Here is a 22,500-nt window from a genome sequence, read left to right as displayed (position 1 = left end):
TATACAACCAGAGGAGTCGCCCCCTGGTGGTCAGGAGAGAGGTTGCAGCTTTAAGACATGAAGCATAGACTTCTATACGACCAGAGGAGTCACCCCCTGGTGGTCAGTAGAGAGAATGCAGCTTTAACACATGAAGAATAGACTTCTATACAACCAGAGGAGTCGCCCCCTGGTGGTCAGGAGAGAGAATGCAGCTTTAACACATGAAGCATAGACTTCTATACAACCAGAGGAGTCGCCCCCTGGTGGTCAGGAGAGAGGATGCAGTTTTAAGACATGAAGCATAGACTTCTATACAACCAGAGGAGTCGCCCCCTGGTGGTTAGGAGAGAGAATGCAGCTTTAAGACATGAAGCATAGACTTCTATACAACCAGAGGAGTCACCCCCTGGTGGTAAAGGACATTTAGGACCTTTTCTCCCAGACTCCTGACAGATGCCGAAACGTTTAATATCCAAATAAAACCAGTCTGTCTGTCTGTCTGTCTGTCTGTCTGTCTGTCTGTCTGTCTGTCTCCTGTCTCTGCAGTCAGAAGGTCAGTCTGAAGGAGAGGGTCTTCTCGTCTCCCCGTAGTTCAGTGACCAAAGGAAAAGGTTCCCCTCAGCACGGTGGGTGTTTGGGCCAAAGTCTTTCCTTTTAAATGTTGTAGAACAGTACGAAAGGAACGATGAGGTTCTAGTTTCCTCCGGTCCGATCCTCCCAACAGGTTCTCCGTTGAGTGCTGAAGCTTGAGGAAACCACATGAAGACAGTGGACTCAGTGGTTTTCTGCATTCAGTCATGTTTTTTAGGGCTTTTTGAGCCGAATGAACGGAGAACAGTCACAGTTTTGACTTCCTTCTTTCCTTCCCTACTTCCTATCTCTACCGGTTCCCCCGCAGTCGGCCCAGGCGTTACTCCTGGAGGACTGGGGAACGTCCAGGCCCTGCGAGGTTCCCCCGGCACGGAGCCCAATCCGGAGGAGAGTCCCAGCAAGGTTCCGAAGAGCTGGAGCTTCGGAGAACGCAGCAGAACCAGACAGGCCTTCAGGATCCGAGGAGCGGCCTCGCGCCAGAACTCTGAAGGTAAACGGGTCGGAACCGTCTGCCTGTACGTCCACATCTCCTGCAGGCGGAGCGTGAAGGTCCACCGGTTCAGAACCCAGGTGGAACCGTCTCCAACCCTGAACCCTGAGAGGGAAACGTTCTGTTTCCTTAGTGTTGTGGATATTATTTATTACGGAGGCCATTTCCATGTATTTTTTATTTAATATTTTACAGTTAATTACTTACTCATCCACTGATCTGTATGTCTGTATAATTTATTCATATTCTCAGCCACCTAGAAGCAACATATTACCATTAAAATGGCGTAAAAACACACTTCTGTAGGATTTAATTACAGATTTAAGTTATACTAAAAAGACCATCAGCACAACATATTTATAAAAATATATACATCTTTTACATATATCTTTTATATATTTCGCTCTCCTCCTCTCTCCTCCTTCTCTCTCCTTCTCTCCTCTCTCCTCCTCTCTTTCCTCTCCTCTCCTCCTCCTCCTCCTCTCTTTCCTCTCCTCCTCTCCTCCTTCTCTCTCCTCCTCTCCTCCTCTCTCCTCCTCACTCCTCTCTCCTCCTCTCTTTCCTCTCCTCCTTCTCTCTCCTTCTCTCCTCTCCTCCTCTCCTCCTTCGCTCTCCTCCTCTCTCCTCCTCCTCTCATCCTTCTCTCTCATTCTCTCCTCTCCTCCTCCTCTCCTCCTTTTCTCTCCTTCTCTCCTCCTCTCTCCTCCTCCTCTCATCCTTCTCTCTCATTCTCTCCTCTCCTCCTCCTCTCCTCCTTTTCTCTCCTTCTCTCCTCCTCTCTCCTCCTCCTCTCCTCCTTCTCCTCCTTCTCTCTCCTCCTCCTCTCCTCCTTCTCTCTCCTTCTCTCCTCCTCTCTCTCCTCCTGCAGTGCTGATAGAGATGCAGGACGAAGAGTTCAGACAGAAGGGCTCCCCAGGTCAGCACACACACACTCACACTGTAACACACTAACACGACAATAATATACACTAACACACAGTAACAAACACTTTAACACACATTAGAACACACTAACACTCACAGTAAGACTCGCTAATATACTCTAACACACACTAAAACACACACTAATATATACACAAATATACACACTTTTAAACATTTACTAAAACACACACTATTACACACACTAATACACACTCTAATACATACACTAATACACACACTATTACACACACCATTGCACACACTAAACAGTAATATGCACACACACACACACACAGGCGCCCTCTAACAGGTTATTGGTTAGTACATAACAAATGTTGCATCATCCACTGCACCTTCATTTAAAGATAGTTTTTTATAAACGCTTGATGAGAGAAAACACATTTCTTGTACGTTTATACAATGACTGCAGTGGTTTCAGAGTCGTGGTGCTAGCAGCTAGCCTGTGACCAGGTTGTTAAACAGGAAGTGAAACAACCATAGAACGCATGTAGTCTCGTGGGAACCTGACATTAGATTCAATCTTTCCCCATTACAGACCTTTTTCACCTGAGATTTGAAAGATAATTTTGAATCAAAAAGTACTCCAAGGTACTTGTATTCAGGTACAACCTTTAGCCTCTCCCCAGATACAAAAACATCCGGTTCTACACTATTAGAGTTTCTTTTGGTCAAAAACCTACATACTCTTTTGGATACATTAAGTTGTAAACAGCATTGCTTTTAACCAAGTAGTTACATGAACCATGGAGTTAGTGAGTTCATTTGCAACATCTCTCATTTTGCTACCATGCAAGTAAATTACAGCGTCATCAGCATACATTTGCATATTGGTATCAGGACACACTGGTGGCAGATCATTAATATATAATGAAAATAGTAATGGGCCCAGGACAGATCCTTGTGGGACACCTGTGGACAAATGGAGGGCAGTATATTGATAGTTCCGAATTTGGACATACCGTGATCTATTCAGCAAATATGATTCAATCCATGTAAGTGTAGCTGAGGAAATGCCTTCTTGAGATCAAGAAACACAACTCCAACAACGACCCTCTTTGTCCAGTAGGAATTAGATTCTTTTCTGTGAAGAAACAAGGTGGCCGTCTCAGTAGAATAAATTGGCTCTGAAGCCGAATTGCATTGGATGAAGGGCAAAGGGAAAAGGGTATTCAAATAGAGGATCATTCTCTCAGCCACCAACCTTCGAAACCGTTGGTAGGATACCGATGGGTCTGTAACTAGAGGAAGAAAGGGGATCTCCATCTTTGAATACTGGAACAACAGCAGCCGACTTCCAAACACTGGGAAACATGCCCTGAGAGACAGAGAGGTTGCTGAGTACTTTGAGGCATAACGGCATCCGTACAAAATATATCTTTTTGTTTCGGATGGTTCAAGAGAACGGATTATTCTCCTGACCTCTGAATAAACGGAGTGAAACATTTTCACAATGGAAATGAAAAGCGAGTTGTTGAGTTCAGTCCTGTTCCGCCGACACACAGACCTTCAGTGGTGGTATCTTCACTTTACCCCAAGTCAAGATGTATGGAAACATCCTCTCAGTGAAAGAGTGTGTGAAGGTGTGAATGTGTGTGTTAGTTTCAGGATCAGAGAACGACAGCGTTCCTCCGGTCCAGTCCAGAGTCACTCTGATCCTCTGAGGCTTCTTCTGCACGACGAGATCAGTGACTGGACCTGATGGTGACCGCGATGAGTATTCACCTCCATCGGACCCTATTCTCCATAATCCAGAGTCTGTGAATCTCTTCCTCTGGACGGACTCTGCTAACACACCAAGTAACCAGACTCTACTGCCTCCTACCTCGACATCCCAGCTGTGAGTCCCAGAGTTAAATCCCTCAAAGCCCAGAACAGACCAGAATCCATCAAACCTCTCTGGATTATCAGGAAGCTTCTGTCTCTGTCCACATGTCACACTGGTCAGGTCTTCAGACAGGAGGAGTCCTGGATGAGCAGTGTTTGGGTCCAGAACCACAGGAGCGTAGGAGACCAGGTCCTTTATCTTGCTCCAGATGTTGAAGGTCAGGTTGCCCAGGTGTTTGGCCTCGTCTATCAGAGCTCCTGAGAGCAGCTGTGGATCCTCCAGCAGGGGGCGCTGCTGGACTCTTTCAACTGCAGCCTTGTAGTTGTTGAGGAACGAGACGTCTTCAGCTCTCAGCTCGTCCTCTGTGGCTCGGACTGTGTCTGAAAGAGCTGCTATCTCTCTGCTCAGATCCTCCATCTTCTCCTTCATCACCCCACTCTTCTGCTCCTCTTCCTCCCTCAGAGCAGAGATCCTGGCCTCCTCTTCCTCCTCTAGAAACTGGTGGAGCTTCTTAAACTGATCCTGAATCTGTCTCTCTGCTCGTCGGACCTGGACCTTCATGTGTTCTGCTGTTTGATCACAGTTTCCTTTGACTTGTTCTAAAACCTTTAACTTCTCCTTTAAGGGCTCCAGAGCTTCCTGAAGTTTCTTCTTGAGTTGTGGAGCAGCTTCATCGATGGGTCTGAATCTGTGGTCGGTGTGTTTCTCTGAATCTCTGCAGACGACACACACCGGCTGCTGATGGTCCAGACAGAAGAGTTTGAGTTTCTCAGAGTGCAGACTGCAGAGAGTCTCTGGAGCTCTCTGGTCTTTCTCGTCTAAGAAGGACTCACACAGGTTCTTTAGCACCAGGTTACTAGGTGGATCTGACTTTGAAGATCTTCTCTTACAAACTGGACACTCCTGAGTTGGTTTCTCTCTCCACCATCTCTTCAGACAGTCTTTACAGAAGCTGTGGCTACAGGACAGGACAACGGGATCTCTAAAGACTTCCTGACAGACCGGACAGCAGAGATCCTCCTTCAATCTGGAAGCCATGTTGTCTCTGAGCGAAGCTGAAAACACATGAGTACATGAGTCATGGTCCCTCCCTCCTCTCCTAACTTCAGTGTGTGGAGTCAAACTCACCTTCAGTGTGTGGAGTGTCAGAAGGTTGAAGCAGCAGTGTTGTAGTTTCCCTCTTTTCTCTCCTGCAGCTGAACTCAGTCGGATGAAGTTGTTAGTTTGGTCTGAAGGTGAATCGGATCGTCTGGTTTTCAGCCTGTGTGTCTCTTTAGTGAAGAAGAAGCACAAACTGTTGGTCTCAGGTGAGGGGGCGGAGCTTTGTGACTCCTCCTCCACTAAAAGCTTCGCCTGTAACACAGGGGTGTGTTTCATTCCACAAACACCTACCACACATCTACAGCTCACCGGTTAACAGGTTTGACCTCATTTCACCTGCAAGAGGAACATTTTCACGTGTGTGTGTGTGTGTGTGTGTGTGTGTGTGTGTGTGTGTGTGTGTGTGTGTGTGTGTGTGTGTGTGTGTGTGTGTGTGTGTGTGTGTGTGTGTGTGTGTGTGTGTGTGTGTGTGTGTGTGTGTGTGTGTGTACACTCGCCATTTTGGGTCACACACCAGAGAAGACAAGAAGGCACAACATGAGAAATGCCCCGTGAGATGATGATGATGATGACGACGATGAAGATGTTGTTGTTTCAGACGCCAGCCTGCCAGGAGAAGACATGGCCGACGACAACAAGAGCTGCCACTGTGAGTTCGTCCCCCAGGATCTGACCCCGGGGTTAAAGGTCACCATCAGAGCCATCTGGTATTCAGAAAATTATCTATTTATCAGTTTTGATCTGCGCATCATTCATCACTTTACTCTTTGTTTATTTTGCTGGTTAGTATGCACTTTGAACTCATTCTGCTTTTTATTCACATTACTATTTATTTATTTTTATTTGTGCTCACCCCAGGGTCAAAGGTCACCGTCAGCTGTTGGGTAAGAGCAGATAGTCTGACCTTCAGTTAGCTTCATTGTTTTCTGTTGTTTCACTGTTTCTGTTGTCTGATACTAAAGTTCCTCAGTCATGCTGTTTGATAAGACCTTCTTCTTCCTATATATATATATGTATATATATATATGTATATATATATATATATATATATATATGTATATATATATATATATATATGTATAAATGTGTATATATATATATATGTATAAATGTATGTATATATTGTGTTGTTGTTGGTGTCTGTCCCACAGGCAAGTGTTGTTTATTCCTCCTATAGCACCTCTCCTGTTTGTTATTTAAATTTCTGTGAATATAATTACTTAAGTCGGGTATCAGAACCAGATCGGAGTTGAGCTGTGAAGCTTCAAACCAAACAACCCTCAGCAGACACGCATTAAGGGCCGTGTTCCTGGGTCTGTGTGTCCTGGTTTGGACTCATCGAGATTTTATCCAACCATATGCAACGCTGTGGTAGCGACCTGTCAATCACAGCAAGCCCCGCCCTAAAGCATCCCCTGCTTTATGGTCTGTTTGACTCTAAATGACCATAATTTCATTTATATAGACTTCTATACAACCAGAGGAGTCGCCCCCTGGTGGTCAGGAGAGAGAATGCAGCTATAACACATGAAGCATATACTTCTATACAACCAGAGGAGTCACCCCCTGGTGTTCAATAGAGAGAATGCAGCTTTAACACATGAAGCATAGACTTCTATACAACCAGAGGAGTCACCCCCTGGTGGACAGGAGAGAGAATGCAGCTTTAACACATGAAGCATAGACTTCTATACAACCAGATGAGTCGCCCCCTGGTGTTCAGTAGAGAGAATGCAGCTTTAACACATGAAGCATAGACTTCTATACAACCAGAGGAGTCACCCCCTGGTGGTCAGGAGAGAGAATGCAGCTTTAACACATGAAGCATAGACTTCTATACAACCAGAGGAGTCGCCCCCTGGTGTTCAGTAGAGAGAATGCAGCTTTAACACATGAAGCATAGACTTCTATACAACCAGAGGAGTCACCCCCTGGTGGTCAGGAGAGAGAATGCAGCTTTAACACATGAAGCATAGACTTCTATACAACCAGAGGAGTCGCCCCCTGGTGTTCAGTAGAGAGAATGCAGGTTTTAAGACATGAAGCATTGGCTTCAGACCCTGAGGTTGCTCCCCATTGTAGGTCTGTGAGATGAATCTAGAGCCGCTGGACTACATCAGTACCGTTGATGCCTCAGACCACATCAGCTCCTTCAGAGGTTGATGGTGACAGCTGACTTCCTGTTCCCTCTCTCTCTCTCTCTCTCTCTCTCTCTCAGTATAATGCGCTTCATGGTGTCTAAGAGGAAGTTTAAAGAGAGTCTTCGTCCCTATGATGTCATGGATGTGATCGAACAGTATTCAGCCGGACACTTGGACATGCTCGCCCGCATCAAGAACCTCCAGTCGAGGTAAGAGCTCTGACCCCTTGAGTGAATATTTTAAGGGCCTTTGGTTTCAATTTAAAAGGGGAAAAGATGTATCATTGGTAGAACGCTGCTCAAAGTCTTTTATCTAAGTTATCAGACCAGTATTTTGTTTGGAGTATATATTTTCACTGTGTGAGGTCTGTGCTGTCTCCTGATTGGCAGGGTGGATCAGATTGTCGGCAGAGGGACACCAATCGCAGACAAGGACCGTCCCAAAACGGCCAATGAGGAGCTTCCCGAGGATCCAAGCATGATGGGACGGCTGGGGAAGGTGGAGAAGCAGGTAAGCAAGGGCAAACCAGTTTGCCCCTCGAGCCGGTATCTTTTGGTGCAGCTTCAGTTCTTGAATCCGTTTTGGTCCTCTGCCGGTCTCGTTCCTCAGGTTCTGTCCATGGAGAGAAAGTTGGACTTCCTGGTTAACATCTACATCCAGCGAATGGGAATCCCGCAGGCCGAGACCGACGCCTACTTTAGATCCAAGGAGCCAGACCCGGCCCCGCCCTACCACAGCCCGGTGGACCAACTGGAGAAGGGCCACTCCATCTCCAAGATCCCACAGTCAGTGTCTACTATTACTGGGAAACCACAGAACCAGTACACACCAGGATCTGTTAACTTGTGGGTTTCCACCTTTTATTTTGTTCACATGTTGTTTACATGTTGCAGGGCGTTGCCTGGCGACCACATTGAGAAGAGCCGTTTCGTGACAAAGATGGTCCGCTCCAGCAGCTCCACCGGACACAGGAACGCCAACGCCCCCACCTGCCCGCCCTCCACCTCCTGGCAGCCAATCAGCTCACAGCTCTACCAGCAGGTCCCGCCCCCTGCCCCTCCTCACCGCGGCCACGGCCACACTCCGAGTCCAGTGGGGGATGGGTCACTGGTTCGACTCCCACCTCCTCCGGCCGGAGAGAGACACAGCGGGAACCGATTGAACCGGCACAGCACCGGAGACCGAGGGGGGGTAGAGAGACCAGAGAGGGGAGGAGAGGGGGCCAATGGGACCAGGGGAGGAGGAGGAGAGGAGGTGAAGCCGGACAGCGACGCCTCCATCCCGTCCGTGGACCACGGGGAGCTGGAGCGCTCCTTTAGCGGCTTCTCCATCTCCAAGTCCAGAGAGAACCTGGACTTCCTCAACGATGGCTTCGACTCCTCCACTACCCTGGGAGGAGGAGGAGGAGGAGGAGGAGGAGGAGGAGGAGGAGGAGGAGGAGGAGGAGGAGGAGGAGGAGGAGGAGGAGGAGGAGGAGGAGGAGGAGGGCGGCGGCCATACCTCGCAGAGGGAGAGTCGGACTCTGACTCGGAGCTCTGCGCTCCCTCGCCACACTCGGACCGGGCCTGGGCCGAAGCCAAGTAGAGCCCGAGGTAAACCAGAGCAGAACCAGCAGAACAACTAAAGTGATGATGAAAATGAAAACTATGAAACTGATTAAACACCAGCTGGAGTCTTAAGAGTGAAGCATCATGGGAACTGTGACCGGCACAATTTACCAGGTGTCACGCTGGTTTTATTCATGTGAATGTTTTAACCTGTACAGCAAAACTTTGTTCTCACTCTCACTGACTGGTTCACTGATTGGTTCACTAATTGGTTCACTGATTGGTTCACTGGTTGGTTCACTCACTGGTTTACTGATTGGTTCACTGGTTGGTTCTCTGACTGGTTCACTGGTTGGTTCTCTGACTGGTTCACTGGTTGGTTTACTGATTGGTTCTCTGATTGGTTCACTGACTGGTTTACTGATTGGTTCTCTGACTGGTTCACTGATTGGTTCACTGACTGGTTCTCTGGTTGGTTTACTATTGGTTCTCTGGTTGGTTCTCTGACTGGTTCACTGGTTGGTTTACTGATTGGTTCTCTGACTGGTTCACTGATTGGTTTACTGATTGGTTCTCTGACTGGTTCACTGATTGAAGAGACGTACACCTGATTGGTTGCTTGTTTCCATGTTTGACACACTATCACTGTTAAATTTATTCCTACCTATATTGTTTAAAAAAATGCCAACAGTTCTTCTGTCATTTTATTTCTGGATATTCTTTATTTGTCCATTTGTAGTAAATTCATTTTGATTATTTACAGTTTGTCGATTCACTCAATATTTACACACTGCCGACATCAACTTTAAATGAATCAAGTCAAAAGCTGAGAACGTCACTACCGCGCTCTCCAGTTTCTCTACTGACTTTGTATGCAATGTCGGCGCTTAAGAAAATAAATAAAATTGTCTTAGTGTTTTGAATTAAATTAAATAAAACAATATATGGGGGAGACGATTACAGAGAGTACTACATTATGGACTCCAATCATCCCCAACTGGTTTTTATTTTCACGATTCATATTCATTAATAAATCCCGACGACAGGAATGTAAACGATTTAAATACTGAAGAGTTTGTGATCACGGAGACAAACACATCCGTCTCACTTCAGGAAACCAAAATAGGACAAACCCACCAAAATAAGAGTCTCTTTTCCTGCCTTAGCGCCTCGCTTCGTTTGTCCTGAGGGGCGGGGCGAGAATCATTAAGCCACGCCCCCCTCACCCAGAAACCTCAGATACGAGGCGTAAACTTGACAGTTTGTTGGACCGACCGACGTTGATGCGATTGACTGATCAATTTCTCCTCTGATTGGCTCACGAAAGAGACACCGACCAGATTAAAATATTTCCGACTGTCCACTCGGGTGACCGGGCGCATGAGCAACGTCGTAGGAGCCATTGCTTTCATCAGGTTTGAGACATTTTGGTTCTGAGAGAATTGATTGTATTTCAATATTAATTAAAAACATTTAACCACAAGAAATCTGAATCTTTTGTTACACTTCAACAGGGTTAGTTAGTCTCAGGTAACCAATATCAATACGTACCAGGCTGGAGACAAGGCCACAACAAGGTCGGACACAACCTCCGCTTCTGCCGAGTGCATTCTCTTTACTGACCACCAGGGGGCGACTCATCTGGTTGTATAGAAGTCTATGCTTCATGTGTTAAAGCTGCAGTCTCTCTCCTGACCACCAGGGGGCGACTCCTCTGGTTGTATAGAAGTCTATGCTTCATGTGTTAAAGCTGCATTCTCTCTCCTGACCACCAGGGGGCGACTCTTCTGGTTGTATAGAAGTCTATGCTTCATGTGTTAAAGCTGCATTCTCTCTCCTGACCACCAGGGGGCGACTCCTCTGGTTGTATAGAAGACTATGCTTCATGTGTTAAAGCTGCATTCTCTCTCTTGACCACCAGGGGTCGACTCCTCTGGTTGTATAGAAGTCTATATAAATGACTCTACTTCTCTTGATGTATTCCCTCAGTAAACATTGTAAACATTAGTTTTTGGTCTCAATCTCTAGTTTCAAGTCTTCTTCAATACAGCGTGATGTTCATTTAGTAAATTATGGTCATTTAGAGTCAAACACATCAAGTTATTTTTCCTTTCTTGATGATGTCACTAGCAGACTGTTCGCAATGAAGTGTGCTCAGTATGACATATTACACATTTTATGGCACACTGTGCAAGAAGAGACGCATTTCTTTTAATACAGATTGATACTTTATTTAAAACTTCTTAAATGAACAAAACTGGAAGATTTACACAGACGACGATTCACGGAGGAGAACACTGCTTCTCAAGGCGGCCATCTTGGCTCTCACTTCTTCTTGAACCTAACGGGCAGAATTATTATTGTTTATAATAATATAGACTTCACATTGTAAACAAAGGTTGTTTACAGGTTTTTAAAGACCATAAAATGGGACATTTGTCTTTTCAACAGTTATACGGACGTTTCTTTTACAGTATTGCTTTTTGGGACGCAGGGAAAGTTTTGTAAAAACTCACCTGGAGCCACCGGGACGCTTTCTGTCGATGCCGAGACGCTTCCTGTCTTCGAAGGACGGTCTGGAAGCAGAGAGAGACAGGTGAGAAAGGTGAGACAGGTGTAGAGAAAGGTGAGACAGGTGTAGAGACAGGTGTAGAGACAAGTGAGACAGGTGTAGAGACAAGTGAGACAGGTGTAGAGACAAGTGAGACAGGTGTAGAGAAAGGTGAGACAGGTGTAGAGACAGGTGAGACAGGTGTAGAGACAGGTGTAGAGACAGGTGAGACAGGTGTAGAGACAGGTGAGACAGGTGTAGAGAAAGGTGAGACAGGTGAGACAGGTGTAGAGACAGGTGAGACAGGTGTAGAGAAAGGTGAGACAGGTGTAGAGACAGGTGAGACAGGTGTAGAGACAGGTGAGACAGGTGTAGAGACAGGTGTAGAGAAAGGTGAGACAGGTGTAGAGACAGGTGAGACAGGTGTAGAGACAGGTGTAGAGAAAGGTGAGACAGGTAAGACAGGTGTAGAGACAGGTGAGACAGGTGTAGAGAAAGGTGAGACAGGTGTAGAGAAAGGTGAGACAGGTGTAGAGACAGGTGAGACAGGTGTAGAGACAAGTGAGACAGGTGTAGAGACCGGTAAGACAGGTGTAGAGACAAGTGAGACAGGTGTAGAGACAGGTGAGACAGGTGTAGAGACAGGTGAGACAGGTGTAGAGACAGGTGTAGAGAAAGGTAAGACAGGTGTAGAGACAGGTGAGACAGGTGTAGAGAAAGGTGTAGAGAAAGGTGAGACAGGTGTAGAGACAGGTGAGACAGGTGTAGAGACAGGTGAGACAGGTGTAGAGACAGGTGTAGAGAAAGGTGAGACAGGTGTAGAGACAGGTGAGACAGGTGTAGAAACAGGTGAGACAAGTGTAGAGACAGGTGAGACAAGTGTAGAGACAGGTGAGACAAGTGTAGAGACAGGTGAGACAGGTGTAGAGACAGGTGAGACAGGTGTAGAGAAAGGTGAGACAGGTGTAGAGACAGGTGAGACAGGTGTAGAGACAGGTGTAGAGAAAGGTGAGACAGGTGTAGAGACAGGTGTAGAGAAAGGTGAGACAGGTGTAGAGACAGGTGAGACAGGTGTAGAGACAGGTGTAGAGAAAGGTGAGACAGGTGTAGAGACAGGTGAGACAGGTGTAGAGAAAGGTGAGACAGGTGTAGAGAAAGGTGAGACAGGTGTAGAGAAAGGTAAGACAGGTGTAGAGACAGGTGAGACAGGTGTAGAGACAGGTGAGACAAGTGAGACAAGTGTAGAGACAGGTGAGACAGGTGTAGACAGGTGAGACAGGTGTAGAGAAAGGTGAGACAGGTGTAGAGACAGGTGAGACAGGTGTAGAGACAGTTGTAGAGAAAGGTGAGACAGGTGTAGAGACAGGTGAGACAGGTGTAGAGAAAGGTGTAGAGACAGGTGAGACAGGTGTAGAGACAGGTTTAGAGACAGGTGTAGAGAAAGGTGAGACAGGTGTAGAGACAGGTGGCTATGCACACATGGGAAATGCTTTCGATACGGCCCAAAATGCTGTATCAGATATCAAGTATTCGTTATCATTAGTGGTGTAACAGAAACCAAGATGGCGACGGCCAACACGACCAATTCCAGGCTTCAAAACAGACATGTAGGCTTACAGACAGACAGGTAAGGTACAGACAGACAGGTAGACTCACCCAGCTCTGTAGTGTTTCAGGGCCTTGGTGCTGGTGTTGGTCAGCTCTTTGTCAAACACAGACTTCTTTCCTCCTGCTTTATGATTGGCTGCTGCAGAGACAGTTCAGTTTAGTACGTCTGACAGGACCGAGGTGGTATGTGTGTATTTTAAAGGACTGATGTAGTATATGTGTGTATTTTAAAGGACTGATGTAGTACATGTGTGTATTTTAAAGGACTGATGTAGTATATGTGTGTATTTTATAGGACTGATGTAGTATATGTGTGTATTTTATAGGACTGAGGTAGTATATGTGTGTATTTTATAATACTGAGGTAGTATATGTGTGTATTTTATAATACTGATGTAGTACATGTGTGTATTTTAAAGGACTGAGGTAGTATATGTGTGTATTTTATAGGACTGAAGTAGTATATGTGTGTATTTTAAAGGACTGATGTAGTATATGTGTGTATTTTATAATACTGAGGTAGTATATGTGTGTATTTTATAATACGGAGGTGATATATCTGTATATAGGCCTGAAGTGGTATATCGGACCTTTGGTCGGCATCTCTTCTTCTTCTGGCATCGCTCTCGCCCTCTTGGGGCGCCTCTCTCTCTTCGCCGCCCTCTCAGCGAACATCTGAGCCTTCAAGATCTCGAACTGGGCGCGCTCCTCCGACTGGACGACAACAAAGATCATCAATTTGAAAGCAGAGCTCTCACTCTGCAGCTGAACACTTTGAGTTGTAACAAACGTTAAATAATGTCACGTTTCAGGTAGAATGGGAAAGAAGGACACTACCGACTATTTATTTTAGTCTAACATTCACAAGTTAAACACGGCAATATTAACTTCAGTATATCAAGTTTAGATACAAAAGGACTGGATTTTGCCCAATGCAGGTACCTTTAAGGTGAACCAGCTTCCAAACCCGAGTTGCTCTCACATCGTATATTCGTAGTAATTACCGTTAGCTCCTTCTTCTTGCCGCTGTTCACGAACTTCTCCCTCTTCTTCTTCCCCCTCAGAGCGAGATCGAACTCCTGCAGCGCCTTCGACACTAAGAGAGCAGAACCGGTTAGAGCGCTCCGCGTGGTACCGACCCTGAAGCTGCAGAACACTGTGCGTTAGAACTCACCGCGGTTCTGTTTCCTCTCCTGCTGAGTCTGGAACCAAACGCGCTGCGATTGGATGGAGTCGGAGGAACCGTCGAGGCGCTTCTGAGCCACACTCAACTACACACACACACACACACACACACACACACAATGTGGAATATAATAAAATCAACAGGCGTCATTAAAAATGGAGAAATCTTTGGTGATAATCACTCACTTATTGATATGTACAGGTGTACATGTGTGTAGGTGAACAGGTGTGATGGTGTGTGTGTGTGTGTGTGTGTGCAGGTGTACCTTGGCCTCAGTCGCAGCCATCTCCCTCTCCTCCCTCTCCAGCCTCATCACAGCCTCCACGTCTTTCTCCAGTTTAGAGATCAGGTCTCTGAACTTCAAGATGACCTCTGGGCGAGAGACACACGGAGAGAACGAGTGAGGTTCCACCACGACTCACCTGGAGACCCCAGAACCACGCCCGTCTCTCTGAAGACTTACCTGGCGGCAGGACTCGAGCCTTCACGCTGTTCTTGGCCGACTTCACCACCTCCTTCAGCGTCCTCCTCTCCGACTCCCCGACCAGAGACACCGAGCGCCCCGAGCGGCCGGCTCTGGCCGTCCTGCCGACGCGGTGGACGTAGTGCTTCACCGTGGACGGCATGGTGAAGTTGATCACCTGAGGGGGGGAGGGGCAGAAGAGTGAGGGCGGAGCCAGCAGAATGTCTTCAGGTGTGTTCACGCATTAAAAGTAGAGACTCACCGTTTTGACGCCGTTGATGTCTAAACCTCGAGCGGCGACGTCCGTCGCCACCAAGATGTCAATCTGATCGTCTTTGAAACGCCTGAAAACAACGAAGTAAACAAGTTTCAAATGATCAGGTACAAGCAAGTGGTTCTGTGTGTGTGCCTGAGGTTCTCCAGTCTCTGGTTCAGTGTGTGTACCTGAAGTTCTCCAGTCTCTGGTTCAGTGTGTGTACCTGAGGTTCTCCAGTCTCTGGTTCTGTGTACCTGAAGTTCTCCAGTCTCTGGTTCTGTGTACCTGAAGTTCTCCAGTCTCTGGTTCTGTGTGTGTACCTGAGGTTCTCCAGTCTCTGGTTCTGTGTGTGTACCTGAGGTTATTTAGTCTCCCTTTATGTGTGTGTACCTGAGGTTCTCCAGTCTCTGGTTCAGTGTGTGTACCTGAGGTTCTTCAGTCTCTGGTTCTGTGTGTGTACCTGAGGTTCTCCAGTCTCTGGTTCAGTGTGTGTACCTGAGGTTCTCGAGTCTATGGTTCTGTGTGTGTACCTGAGGTTCTTCAGTCTCTGGTTCTGTGTGTGTACCTGAGGTTCTCCAGTCTCTGGTTCTGTGTGTGTACCTGAGGTTCTCCAGTCTCTGGTTCTGTGTAACTGAGGTTCTCCAGTCTCTGGTTCTGTGTGTGTACCTGAGGTTCTCCAGTCTCTGGTTCTGTGTAACTGAGGTTCTTCAGTCTCTGGTTCTGTGTGTGTGTACCTGAGGTTCTCCAGTCTCTGGTTCTGTGTGTGTACCTGAGGTTCTCCAGTCTCTGGTTCTGTGTGTGTACCTGAGGTTCTCCAGTCTCTGGTTCTGTGTGTGTGTACCTGAGGTTCTCCAGTCTATGGTTCAGTGTGTGTACCTGAGGTTCTCCAGTCTCTGGTTCTGGCTCAGTTCTCCGTGCAGTTCTCCGACCTTCAGCCCCATCAGTCCCAGCAGGATGTGCAGCCTGTGAGCTTGTTTCCTCGTCTGAGTGAAACACATCACGTGATCCTGGAACGTCCGAGTCAGCAGCGCTAACGACACAAACTACGTTGTTAGTACACGCAGTACTACGTCGTTAGTACACGCAGTACTACGTCATTAGTACACGCAGTACTACGTCGTTAGTACACGCAGTACTACATCGTTAGTACACGCAGTACTACGTCGTTAGTACACGCAGTACTACGTCGTTAGTACACGCAGTACTACATCGTTAGTACACGCAGTACTACATCGTTAGTACTACGTCGTTAGTACACGCAGTACTACGTCGTTAGTACACGCAGTACTACATCGTTAGTACTACATCGTTAGTACACGCAGTACTACGTCGTTAGTACACGCAGTACTACATCGTTAGTACTACGTCGTTAGTACACGCAGTACTACATCGTTAGTACACGCAGTAGTACGTCGTTAGTACACGCAGTACTACGTCGTTAGTACACGCAGTACTACGTCGTTAGTACACGCAGTACTACGTCGTTAGTACACGCAGTACTACGTCGTTAGTACACGCAGTACTACATCGTTAGTACACGCAGTACTACATCGTTAGTACACGCAGTACTACATCGTTAGTACTACGTCGTTAGTACACGCAGTACTACATCGTTAGTACACGCAGTAGTACGTCGTTAGTACACGCAGTACTACATTGTTAGTACACGCAGTACTACATCGTTAGTACACGCAGTAGTACGTCGTTAGTACACGCAGTAGTACGTCGTTAGTACACGCAGTACTACATCGTTAGTACACGCAGTACTACATCGTTAGCACACGCAGTACTACATCGTTAGCACACGCAGTACTACATCGTTAGCAGTACTACATCGTTAGCAGTACTACATCGTTAGCAGTACTACATCGTTAGCAGTACTACATCGTTAGCAGTACTACATCGTTAGCAGTACTACATCGTTAGTACACGCAGTACTACATCGTTAGCAGTACTACATCGTTAGTACTCGTAGTACCTACCAGAAACCACGGCCTCTCGGTCTCCTTCTCGGTTTTGTCGGATTCTGACGAACTCTTGACGCAGAAACGGAGCAACGTCAGTGTTGCTGTTAACGAAGATCCTGATTGGCTGCTTCAACGAGACGGCTGCCAGGTCCTTTACCTGGAGACACAAGTCACATGACACACTGAAATACCTGGAGACACAAGTCACATGACACACTGAAATACCTGGAGACACAAGTCACATGACACACAGAAACACAAGTCACATGACACACTGAAACACCTGGAGACACACGTCACATGACACACAGAAACACATGTCACATGACACACTGAAACACCTGGAGACACACGTCACATGACACACTGAAACACCTGGAGACACACGTCACATGACACACTGAAACACCTGGAGACACACGTCACATGACACACTGAAACACCTGGAGACACACGTCACATGACACACTGAAACACCTGGAGACACACGTCACATGACACACTGAAACACACGTCACATGACACACAAGTCACATGACACACAGAAACACCTGGAGACACACGTCACATGACACACTGAAACACCTGGAGACACAAGTCACATGACACACTGAAACACCTGGAGACACAAGTCACATGACACACTGAAACACCTGGAGACACACGTCACATGACACACTGAAACACCTGGAGACACACGTCACATGACACACTGAAACACACGTCACATGACACACAAGTCACATGACACACAGAAACACCTGGAGACACACGTCACATGACACACTGAAACACCTGGAGACACAAGTCACATGACACACTGAAACACACGTCACATGACACACACCTCCTCGGTCATCGTGGCGGAGAACAACATGGTCTGTCTGTTGTAGGAACACAATCTGATGACCTCCTTCATCTGTTCCTCAAAGTACTCGTCCAGCATCCTGAGAGAGGAACACAGAACCGAACAGGTGAGTCCGTGTTTCACTTTACTGGGGGGTACGTAGTGGTCCTGGGTAACAGGTGAGTCCGTGTTTCACTTTACTGGGGGGTACGTAGTGGTCCTGGGTAACAGGTGAGTCCGTGTTTCACTTTACTGGGGGGTACGTAGTGGTCCTGGGTAACAGGTGAGTCCGTGTTTGACTTTACTGGGGGGTACGTAGTGGTCCTGGGTAACAGGTGAGTCCGTGTTTGACTTTACTGGGGGGTACGTAGTGGTCCTGGGTAACAGGTGAGTCCGTGTTTCACTTTACTGGGGGGTACGTAGTGGTCCTGGGTAACAGGTGAGTCCGTGTTTGACTTTACTGGGGGGTACGTAGTGGTCCTGGGTAACAGGTGAGTCCGTGTTTCACTTTACTGGGGGGTACGTAGTGGTCCTGGGTAACAGGTGAGTCCGTGTTTGACTTTACTGGGGGGTACGTAGTGGTCCTGGGTAACAGGTGAGTCCGTGTTTCACTTTACTGGGGGGTACGTAGTGGTCCTGGGTAACAGGTGAGTCTGTGTTTCACTTTACTGGGGGGTACGTAGTGGTCCTGGGTAACAGGTGAGTCCGTGTTTCACTTTACTGGGGGGTACGTAGTGGTCCTGGGTAACAGGTGAGTCCGTGTTTCACTTTACTGGGGGGTACGTAGTGGTCCTGGGTAACAGGTGAGTCTGTGTTTCACTTTACTGGGGGGTACGTAGTGGTCCTGGGTAACAGGTGAGTCCGTGTTTGACTTTACTGGGGGGTACGTAGTGGTCCTGGGTAACAGGTGAGTCCGTGTTTGACTTTACTGGGGGGTACGTAGTGGTCCTGGGTAACAGGTGAGTCCGTGTTTGACTTTACTGGGGGGTACGTAGTGGTCCTGGGTTTACCTGTCGGCCTCGTCCAGGATCAGGATCTCGATGTGGGTCAGCTCGAAGCTCGGCGTGTTGTGAAGATGATCGATCAGCCGACCAGGTGTAGCTATCAGGATGTCTGGGCCCCCCCTCAAAGCCGCCTCCTGAGACTTCAGGTCCAACCCACCTGGACACACAACGAGGACCCGGGTCAGACTGAGTCCAGCATGATTTAGGACTCTTTAACAGACCCAACACGTGAAGAAGTTAACGGTCATTACCGACGGCCAGGCAGGTGGTGATGGAGGTGAACTGGGCGAGCTGACGGGCCACGGAGTGGACCTGGATCCCCAGCTCTCTGGTGGGAACCAGAACCAAGACCCGGGTCACCTGGCCCGTCCTGGGCTTGTAAATCAAACGCTCCAACACCGGCAGCATGAAGGCCGCCGTCTTCCCTGAAGAGAGGAATGATGTCATTCATCCACCTGGCTCCAGTTACAGGTCCCAGTATGAGTCAGTGGTCCCAGTATGTCAGTGGTCCCAGTATGTCAGTGGTCCCAGTAGGTCAGTGGTCCCAGTATGTCAGTGGTCCCAGTAGGTCAGTGGTCCCAGTAGGTCAGTGGTACCAGTAGGTCAGCGGTACCAGTATGAGTCAGTGGTACCAGTATGAGTCAGCGGTCCCAGTAGGTCAGTGGTACCAGTAGGTCAGTGGTCCCAGTAGGTCAGTGGTCCCAGTAGGTCAGTGGTCCCAGTAGGTCAGCGGTACCAGTATGAGTCAGTGGTACCAGTATGAGTCAGCGGTCCCAGTAGGTCAGTGGTACCAGTAGGTCAGCGGTACCAGTATGAGTCAGTGGTACCAGTAGGTCAGTGGTCCCAGTAGGTCAGTGGTACCAGTAGGTCAGTGGTACCAGTAGGTCAGTGGTACCAGAAGGTCAGTGGTACCAGTATGAGTCAGCGGTCCCAGTAGGTCAGTGGTACCAGTAGGTCAGCGGTACCAGTATGAGTCAGTGGTACCAGTAGGTCAGTGGTCCCAGTAGGTCAGTGGTCCCAGTAGGTCAGTGGTCCCAGTAGGTCAGTGGTACCAGTATGAGTCAGTGGTACCAGTAGGTCAGTGGTCCCAGTAGGTCAGTGGTCCCAGTATGAGTCAGTGGTCCCAGTAGGTCAGTGGTCCCAGTAGGTCAGTGGTACCAGTATGAGTCAGTGGTACCAGTAGGTCAGTGGTCCCAGTAGGTCAGTGGTACCAGTATGAGTCAGTGGTACCAGTAGGTCAGTGGTCCCAGTAGGTCAGTGGTACCTGTCCCAGTAGCAGCGCAGGCGCACAGGTCTTTTCCCAGCAGGCCGATGGGCACGCAGGCCTTCTGGATGGGCGTCGGCAGCTTGAAGCCCAGAGCGGTGATCGCCTGCAGGGACACAACGGGAGGACTTCAGGTGGAGCGCAACGAAGCTACATGCTAACGGCGGGAGGAAGGCTAACCGGGCTGCTGGGTCCTAAAGGGTGTGCGTTCTCTTTCTCCTGACCAGCAGGGGGAGACGGAGAGAGAGAGAGAGAGAGAGAGAGAGAGAGACGGAGAGAGAGAAGAGAGAGAGACAGACAGAGAGAGAGAAGAGAGAGAGACAGACAGACAGAGAGAGATGGAGAGAGAGACAAGAGAGACGGAGACAGAGAGAGACAGACGGAGAGAGAGAGACGGAGAGAGAGAGAGATTGAGAGAGAGAGAGACAGACGGAGAGAGATGGAGAGACGGAGAGAGATGGAGAGACGGAGAGAGAGAGAGACGAGAGAGAGACAGACGGAGAGAGACCAAGAGACGGAGAGAGAGACAGACGGAGAGAGACAGACGGAGAGAGAGAGAGACAGAGAGAGAGAGAGACACTTCTACAGCCAGTAAACATCCAACATGGCTGCCGCGTTACCTTCAGGATCGGTCGGGACAGGTTCATGTTGTCGAAGGTCAGCTGGTCGTCGTACTGCGACGCGTCGTCGAAGAACGACTCCGGAGCCTGAGGGCGAGACGCGGGCCGTTACCACGGCGACCAAACAAACACAGTTCAACGAACGGGAGGAAGTCACCGTCTCCTCTTCCTCACCTCGTCTCCTAGCTTCCTCCTCTTGCCCCGCCGCTCTTTGAGTCTCAGGACGTCTGCGAGACAACAGGAAGTCAGTACAATCAAATGCATCAGCTTCCTGTTCAGAAGTCAAAATAAAAGCCTCTGCTGGACTCACCAGATTTGGTCAGAACCTCCTCATCCCCCGAATCAAACTCATCTTCGTCCTCCACCTCATCATCTTCTTCTTCATCATCTCCATCAGCCTCTCCTTCAGCAGGCTTAACATCCTGCTCTTCTTCATCATCATCATCCTCCTCCTCCTTCTCTGGGTTCTTCCCTGAAGAACCTTCAGTCGGGTCAATTTCAGTCGATTTCTGCTGCAGATAAAAAATTTTAAAAATAAAACTCCACCGTAAACGCATGAACCTGAGACGGAACCCGGCCGAGCAGGAAGTAGAACGTCACCGTGGACTCACCTCCGCCTTCCTCTTCTTCCTGATTTTGTCTATTTTCTGGTCCAGAGTGGTTGCGGTTCTCTGCAAATAAAGAACACAATTATAAAAAGAACGCTGGAGGAACCTAAAGACTTCCGGAGAACGTTAGAGGACCTAAACACTGCCGGTGAACGTTAGACGAGACTGCCGGAGAACGTTGGAGACTGCCGGAGAACGTTAGAGGACCTAAACACTGCCGGTGAACGTTAGACGAGACTGCCGGAGAACGTTGGAGACTGCCGGAGAACGTTAGAGGACCTAAACACTGCCGGAGAACGTTAGAGGAGACTGCTGGAGAACGTTAGAGGACCTAAACACTGCCGGAGAACGTTAGAGGAGACTGCTGGAGAACGTTAGAGGACCTAAAGACTGCCGGAGAACGTTAGAGGAGACTGCCGGAGAACGTTAGAGGACCTAAACACTGCCGGAGAACGTTAGAGGAGACTGCTGGAGAACGTTAGAGGACCTAAAGACTGCCGGAGAACGTTAGAGGAGACTGCCGGAGAACGTTAGAGCACCTAAACACTGCCGGAGAACGTTAGAGGACCTAAAGACTGTCGGAGAACGTTAGACGAGACTGCCGGAGAACGTTAGACGAGAGTGCTGGAGAACGTTAGAGGACCTAAAGACTGTCAGAGAACGTGAAAGAGGATCTAAACACTGCCGGAGAACGTTAGAGGACCTAAACTGATGTGTTCCGCTGGGTTCTACCTTGTTCTTGAGCTGCTTCATGACGTCCTCCATGGCCCAGTCCTCCCCCCGGCTCGGTGCATCCCGCTCCCCGAAGTCAAAGTCGGCGTTGAAGTCTTTCACGCCGCGAGTCCCGAGCTTCTTCTTCCTGTTCAGGACGATCGGCTCGTCCTGAAATACACACACACACACACACACACACACACACACACACACACACACACACACACACACACACACACACACACACACACACACACACACACACACACACACACACACACACACACACACACACACACACACACACACACACACACACACACACACACACACACACACACACACACACACACACACACACACACACACACACACACACACACATAAATATACAACTAATACGTTAATATGCGATGCACACAAACCTTCATATGTGTTTATGTACATATTAATTGTATTCAGTGACACTTTAAATCATTGGAACATTAAATAAAAAAATATATATATATAAATTCATAATAGTACAATATACTAAACTTCAAATAAATGTGCACTTATTTTATACTAAAATTAATGATTCAATATCATAAACATCTTTAAATTACATTGTAATGTAATAAACATCTCATCTTTTAATTTAGCTTGCATTCCTAAATGTACAGGTAACATGTCTCAACAGAGGATATATATATATATATATATAAATTCAAAAATATATTTAAATAAATACATTTAAAAATATATATATATATATTTATAATATATTCATATAACAAATGTAAATATATTT

At 47.8% G+C, this 22,500-nt stretch overlaps 3 protein-coding genes across 7 annotated transcripts in view; 1 reads left to right on the top strand and 2 right to left on the bottom strand.

Moving 5' to 3' along the window:
* Positions 1-8,937, top strand: part of LOC117730403 (potassium voltage-gated channel subfamily KQT member 2) — an 18,350-nt gene extending 9,413 nt beyond the window's left edge. The window contains exons 12-18 of the mRNA XM_034532097.1: positions 529-608; positions 905-1,063; positions 5,533-5,641; positions 7,153-7,284; positions 7,465-7,585; positions 7,685-7,826; positions 7,980-8,937. Of these exons, the coding sequence (XP_034387988.1) occupies positions 529-608; positions 905-1,063; positions 5,533-5,641; positions 7,153-7,284; positions 7,465-7,585; positions 7,685-7,826; positions 7,980-8,659 (1,423 nt within the window). The 3' untranslated portion in view covers positions 8,660-8,937. The remainder of the gene's footprint in view (positions 1-528; positions 609-904; positions 1,064-5,532; positions 5,642-7,152; positions 7,285-7,464; positions 7,586-7,684; positions 7,827-7,979) is intronic.
* On the bottom strand, positions 973-5,117 carry LOC117730415 (tripartite motif-containing protein 35-like). 4 transcript variants are annotated; one of them, XR_004609462.1, is made up of 5 exons: positions 4,962-5,117; positions 3,513-4,888; positions 3,210-3,323; positions 2,968-3,089; positions 973-1,319 (listed from the first exon to the last, which is right to left on the bottom strand). XR_004609462.1 is itself a non-coding variant. In XM_034532122.1 (4 exons), exons 2-4 carry the CDS (start codon positions 4,869-4,871, stop codon positions 3,078-3,080), a joined length of 1,485 nt encoding a protein of 494 aa, XP_034388013.1. In that variant the 5' UTR covers positions 4,872-4,888; positions 4,962-5,117; the 3' UTR covers positions 2,226-3,077. The 4 variants fall into 4 exon arrangements, 2 of the variants coding, with proteins under 2 accessions (XP_034388013.1, XP_034388014.1); XM_034532122.1 differs by lacking the exon at positions 973-1,319 and having other exon boundaries at positions 2,226-3,089; XM_034532123.1 differs by lacking the exon at positions 973-1,319 and having other exon boundaries at positions 2,226-3,089; positions 3,831-4,888.
* A 1,896-nt stretch (positions 8,938-10,833) lies between the features above and the next one.
* Positions 10,834-22,500, bottom strand: part of ddx27 (DEAD (Asp-Glu-Ala-Asp) box polypeptide 27) — a 12,202-nt gene continuing 535 nt past the window's right edge. Inside the window, exons 2-21 of one of the 2 annotated variants that reach the window (XM_034532098.1) lie at positions 21,729-21,878; positions 21,000-21,059; positions 20,699-20,900; positions 20,563-20,615; positions 20,389-20,475; positions 19,769-19,874; positions 18,756-18,929; positions 18,511-18,661; positions 17,501-17,600; positions 16,669-16,810; positions 15,563-15,716; positions 14,693-14,774; positions 14,431-14,608; positions 14,233-14,339; positions 13,956-14,052; positions 13,786-13,877; positions 13,372-13,495; positions 12,830-12,920; positions 11,139-11,198; positions 10,834-10,963 (exon numbers count right to left, since the gene is read on the bottom strand). In XM_034532098.1, the coding sequence (XP_034387989.1) occupies positions 10,948-10,963; positions 11,139-11,198; positions 12,830-12,920; positions 13,372-13,495; positions 13,786-13,877; positions 13,956-14,052; positions 14,233-14,339; positions 14,431-14,608; positions 14,693-14,774; positions 15,563-15,716; positions 16,669-16,810; positions 17,501-17,600; positions 18,511-18,661; positions 18,756-18,929; positions 19,769-19,874; positions 20,389-20,475; positions 20,563-20,615; positions 20,699-20,900; positions 21,000-21,059; positions 21,729-21,878 (2,226 nt within the window). In that variant the 3' untranslated portion in view covers positions 10,834-10,947. The remainder of the gene's footprint in view (positions 10,964-11,138; positions 11,199-12,829; positions 12,921-13,371; positions 13,496-13,785; positions 13,878-13,955; positions 14,053-14,232; positions 14,340-14,430; positions 14,609-14,692; positions 14,775-15,562; positions 15,717-16,668; positions 16,811-17,500; positions 17,601-18,510; positions 18,662-18,755; positions 18,930-19,768; positions 19,875-20,388; positions 20,476-20,562; positions 20,616-20,698; positions 20,901-20,999; positions 21,060-21,728; positions 21,879-22,500) is intronic. The other variant, XM_034532099.1, reaches the window with a different exon arrangement.

This window comes from Cyclopterus lumpus, chromosome 5 (genome assembly GCF_009769545.1).
Source record: "Cyclopterus lumpus isolate fCycLum1 chromosome 5, fCycLum1.pri, whole genome shotgun sequence".
In the NCBI taxonomy this organism is placed as follows: domain Eukaryota; kingdom Metazoa; phylum Chordata; class Actinopteri; order Perciformes; family Cyclopteridae; genus Cyclopterus; species Cyclopterus lumpus.
The sequence above is the reverse complement of the archived record's forward strand: the minus strand, read 5'-3'. Positions and strand labels throughout refer to the sequence as shown.